A 5,446-nucleotide genomic window follows, 5' to 3' on the forward strand; every position below is an offset into this window, starting at 1 on the left:
AAAAAAAAAAAGGATTTATACTTTAAAAGCTACCAGTCATCTGCGGATTGAATAGATTCTCATCCATGGCTTTTAGTATTTTCAGAAATGACTTATCTCATAATTTTGTGCTTCATTCATTGAGTAGCATAGTCTCTTACAACACTAAGCTAATTTAAATTCTGAGTAAGCTAAATACATCAACATTTTGTATTTGGTTATAATACTGTCATTTTATCCAGGCTAAAATCAAAGTAACAGGGACAAGAAAGTATAAAGAAACTCAACCTACTGAGTGTTGGTCAGCAGGATAAGACCCTGAGGCTTGATCATGGTTAAGATCATACTTTGACTAAGGTTTCTGAATTGCTAATTCAATACCTTGTTGGATCTACAGATAGAAAATTTAACATGAAGGGAAGGAGAGTATTGTTATGAGTGACAAGATCTCTCCAAAAACTGCACTGTACCTTGGTTTTTCATCTGTAAATCTTCTACCAGGGTTTGCAAGCTTTCCAGTCTGTTTTGAAGTTTCCTGCATGTTTTTCCTGTTGTTTCTACTGGCGGAGACTGTGAATCTATTAGAAAATTGCTTAGCTGTGATATAAAAAGTCTAATCACTACTTCTTTTTTGGAAATAATTCAATTGAATTACATGTTAAACAATTTTCCATTCATTTACTTAGAAAGGCTCTTTTTTTTTTTGGGGGGGGTCCGGTCGTGAGGCCTGAACTCTGGGCCTGGGCGCTGTCCCTCAGCTCTTCAGCTCAAGGCTAGCGCACTACCACTTGAGCCACAGCGCCTCTTCCGGCTTTTTCTCTTATGTGGTGCTAGGGAATCGAACCCAGGGCCTCATGCATGCAAGGCAAGCGCTCTACCACTGAGCCACCTTCCCAGCCCTAGAAAGACTCTTTCTATGTAGTCCAGGCTGGCCTCAAATTTACTATCCTCCTGTCATAGCCTTCTGAATGATGTAACTTTTCCTTTAAAATAAAGAAAACTTAGCCAGGTGCCAGTGGCACATGCCTGTAATCCTAGCTATTAAGGAGGCTGAGATCTGAGGTTCAAAGCCAGCCCAGGCAGGAAAGTCCATGAGACTCTTATCTCCAATTAACCACCAGAATTAACCACCAGAAAACCAGAAGTGGTGCTGTGGCTCATGTGGTAGAGTGTTCGCTTTGAGCTGAAGAGCTCATGGACAGCGCCCAGACCCAGAGTTGAAGTCCCATGACTGACAAACAAACAAAAAAAAGAAAGAAAAAAAAAGAAAAAAGTCTTTTCAGTTTAAAAGTTTCCTGTTTAATACCTGATTTTATTTAATATTGAATCATTGCAATGCTAGCTTATTTTATTTTGTTTCAAACCAATACAACTTTGTATTATTTAACAACATCGTATTAAATGAGATGAATGAGAATACTTCAAGTTTAATTGAAACATTCTCTATTGGTCAACTTTTTTATAGCAGACTTAAGTAGTTCCATTAGCCTAAGGTCTGAGGGAGAAGAATCTAATTCAGATACTGGCACCATTATTAAATGTGTGAGGCCACTGCCCATGCCCTAGTTGCTGGCACCTGAATGAGGAACAGCATTGTATCAGACAGCTGAACAGGTGCTGACATGCCTTGGTAAACCTACTGCAAATGTGAAGAGCCTAGACACATGAAGGTTATTCTCCAGTAAGTATGTTAGCTTCTCAATTTCTAAAAATACTTGCTTGACAAGCTTTAAATTTCAATTTTGATCTTAGCCTCTGACTAACTAAATAATCTTGACAATGTTTTTCTGGTGGCTCATTTTCCTATCCCAAATCATCTATTCAGTATTAAAGATAATAATAAAGAAATTATTTTGTTTTATTTGGCAGTCCTGGGGCTTGACTCAGGGCCTGGGCACTGTTCCTGAGCTTCTTTTGTTCAGGGCTAGCACTCTACTACTTGAGCCACAGCGTTACTTCCAGCTTTTTCTGTTCATCTGGTACTGAGGAATTGAACACAGTGCTTCATGAATGCTAGGCAAGCACTCTACCACTAAGCCACATTCCCAGCCCAAGAAATTATTTTAACTCAAGAGAATAAGACATAATTTTTTTTTTGTCTGTTGTAGGGCCTGAACTCTAGGCCTGGGTGCTGTCCTTCAGCTCTTGAGCTCAATGCTAGCGCTCTACCACTTAAGCTACAGCACCATTTCTGGCTTTTTCTACTTATGTGGTGCTGAGGGCCTCATATATACAAGGCAAGCACTCTATCACTGAGCCACCTTCCCAGTCCCAAGACATAATTTTTTAGAGATAGTCTTAGCATGAAAAGCATATAACATATGAAGACTGATAGGGATTTGACCATAGGAGGAAAAGTAACAATGCCATGGCTATTATGTAAGTAGGTAAATAAGGTGACAAGCAACATTGTCTATTCTTGCAGTGATTATTACACTAATAGGCAAATCATTCCACTCTTTACATAGTTAAAAATATTAAAGAAGGGCTGGGAAGGTGGCTCAGTGGTAGAATGCTTGCCTTGCATGCATGAGGCCCTGGGTTCCATTCCTCAGCACCACATAAGCTAAAAAAACCAGAAGTGGCACTGTGGCTCAAGTGGTAGAGTATTAGCCTTGAGCTGAAGAGCTGAGGGACTACACCCAGACCCAGAGTTCAGGCTTCATGACCGACACAAAAAAAAGTACTTTAGGAGTATAAGAGATAATTGAAGACATAGTTGTCAAAAAATAATAAATAAGAAAATGTACTTACAATGTGATTCTGATTTTCATATATTTGGGGGATCTAGAATTCTGTATGACATAGAATTGCAAAGGTATAATAACTGACTTGACAATGATGTGACAACTGTCTGGTTTATCCCTTGCCAATAGGAATGATGGCATAGAGCACTTGGGCTGGTTTGGTCACTGTCATACATGCTAAGAAGATGTCAAGGCCAACTTAATGATCTATTTATCAGGCACAGATCCAAATCAATTTATCTTTTCCATCTGCACATAACAAATAAACAATGTTGTGTGTGTGTGCCAGTAGTGAGGCTTGAACTCAGGGCCTGGACATTATCCCTTAGCTTTTTTGCTCAAGGCTGGTGCTCCAATTGAATCACAAAAAGCCATTTCTGGCTTTTTTGGTGGTTAATCGGAGATAAGAATCTCGTGGGCCTTTATTGCCCAAGCTAGTTTTGAACCAGTATCTTCAGGTCTCAGCCTCCTGAGTAAGATTATAGGTGTGAGCCACCATTTCCCAAATTGAGCTTAAAATTTTTAAAATAAGAACATTTTGATAAGTTTATAGACATTTGCACTTACAAGGGCAGAAATGGAAGTACAGCCATGATTCACAAAGGTAAATATAGCATTCAAGATCTAAACTCTTACAATAAAATAAGAGTATGAAAATAGTTCATTATTTATGTCAAAGAAAAATAACATTTACATATAACACCTATATTGTTACTGAGTCTCATATGTATGTATACAATAGCTGTTTTATTGTAATAAGACTATAAAAATTACATGTCCTCAATTACACCTCATACATAAGAACTTCAAACAGAGCTGGTGTGGTGACACATACCTATAATGCCAGCATTCAAGAGGCCGAGGCAGAAGGATGTTGAGAAGGAGGCAAGGCTGAGCTACATAGTGAGAACCTACCTGCCTCAGAAAATCAACATCCAAGTTAACCAAAGAACTGCATGTTAACATTATTAATCTGAATACAGAAAGGAGACTGTAGTTCATCAGAAAAAGAAATCAACCCCATCAACAATATCAGATCATTCTAACCTTTAACAGAATCAGGTGAATGAATAGGCTTAGTAGATCTATACTGTGATGTGGATCCAACTGAATCTTCAGCTGAACTCGTCAGGAGTGAGTGTACTGGAGACTTCTTAGGAGAAGTGAAGGAACGAGTAGCTGAGTTTTTTACAGATGGAGTTACTAGAACAAAGGTAAAAACAGTTAATTAGAAATAATATACTGCATCTCTCAAAAACTCAAACTTTTATGAGAAAATGAGTCCAATGATGGGGCTGGGAAGAGAGAGGAATATAGTGGCAAATACCAAAGGTTTCAAATTTGAAGTAATGGGTATGCCCTATGTGATGGTTAAACTCCGTGAGCACCTTGACAGGGCTGAGAGATGGCAAGAAAAGTGATAGCCCAGCCAGGAAAATTGTGAGATTCTTATCTCCACTAAACTACAAAAAAGCCAGAAGTGGAGCTGTGGCTCAAATTGATAGAGTACTAGTCTTGAGCAAAAGAAGTTCAGGGACAGTGCCCCAGGCCCTGAGTTCAATCCTCAAGACCAGCACGTGCATGCACGCACGCATACAAACACACATATGCTCTCAAGAAGAAGGAAAAAAAGAAAGAAAGAAGGCAAACAAAAGACAAGCAATCTAAAAGCTAACTGATGGGAAAATAAGGCATTTTGCATTTAAATTTATACTGATTTATTAGTAGAAACAATGGAAGCCAAAAATGGAATGATCCATTCAAAGTGAAGGAAAACAATGTCACCTAAATTCTATATTTAGCAAAAATGTTCCTCTAAAATGATGATGAAATTGACGTAAGTTCAGACACTAGAAACATTTATCACCAGTAAACATGAAAAGCACAAGTAAAATGGTTCTAGATGAAAGTGAACTGCAATGGTACGGGTATAGCTAAATAAATATTAACTGTACAAAACACCACCTGATCCACTCTGATGTTTAGTTTCATAATTTTCCCAATTATTTTTACAATAAAACTATATAATGATTATTATGCCACAGCTGGAAAGGGTAGTGAATGGAATTAATGAGTTAAACAGTAACATTCACAATACATGAAAAAAGGTAAATGTACTCATTTATATTAATGTAATAAAGCAGGGATAGTTATTAATCAATTTTCTTGGGTCATCATTAAGATATATAAGACATATAGGATACATGTAATTGATATAAACTGGAAGAAATTAACTATGTAAGTGCACTTTTTCAAAGTACCAAAATTAGTGCCAGAAATGATTAAAATTTAAGAATTTGCATTTATTTTACTTAAAAATTTTATGTTTTGATTTTACTTATATATCTACACTTTTATAAGAGAAAAAAATGGGAAACATTTTCTCCTACCTCTTTTACAATTTACCTCAATTTCTCTATTTACATTATTAGTTTCCAGATATGTAACTGAATAATCATCATTTTTTTTTGTTGTGAGAATACTGTACAGACGAGTTACAATTACATGGGCAAGGTAACGAGTACATTTCTTATCAAGCATTGTTGCCTCCTTTGTTTCCCCTTACTATCCCTTCCCATACCCCCCCTTCCCCCACTTGATCCTCCCCCCACCCCCCACCAAAGTTGTAAAGTTCGTTTTTCAACATAACGACTTGTACATCTCATTGTTGCAATGGGTCCACCTGTATCCCTATTTAAACGATTTGTTTTTTCCCTTCC

At 37.4% G+C, this 5,446-nt stretch overlaps 1 protein-coding gene across 1 annotated transcript in view; it reads right to left on the reverse strand.

The window, feature by feature from the left end:
• Positions 1 to 5,446, reverse strand: part of Ccdc158 (coiled-coil domain containing 158) — a 95,814-nt gene that overhangs the window by 21,997 nt on the left and 68,371 nt on the right. Inside the window, exons 24-25 of the mRNA XM_013020096.1 lie at positions 3,774 to 3,929; positions 450 to 557 (exon numbers count right to left, since the gene is read on the reverse strand). Coding sequence (XP_012875550.1) covers positions 450 to 557; positions 3,774 to 3,929 — 264 coding nt within the window. The remainder of the gene's footprint in view (positions 1 to 449; positions 558 to 3,773; positions 3,930 to 5,446) is intronic.

The sequence above is a fragment of the Dipodomys ordii genome, unplaced genomic scaffold (genome assembly GCF_000151885.1).
Source record: "Dipodomys ordii isolate 6190 unplaced genomic scaffold, Dord_2.0 Scaffold49, whole genome shotgun sequence".
Taxonomy (NCBI): domain Eukaryota; kingdom Metazoa; phylum Chordata; class Mammalia; order Rodentia; family Heteromyidae; genus Dipodomys; species Dipodomys ordii.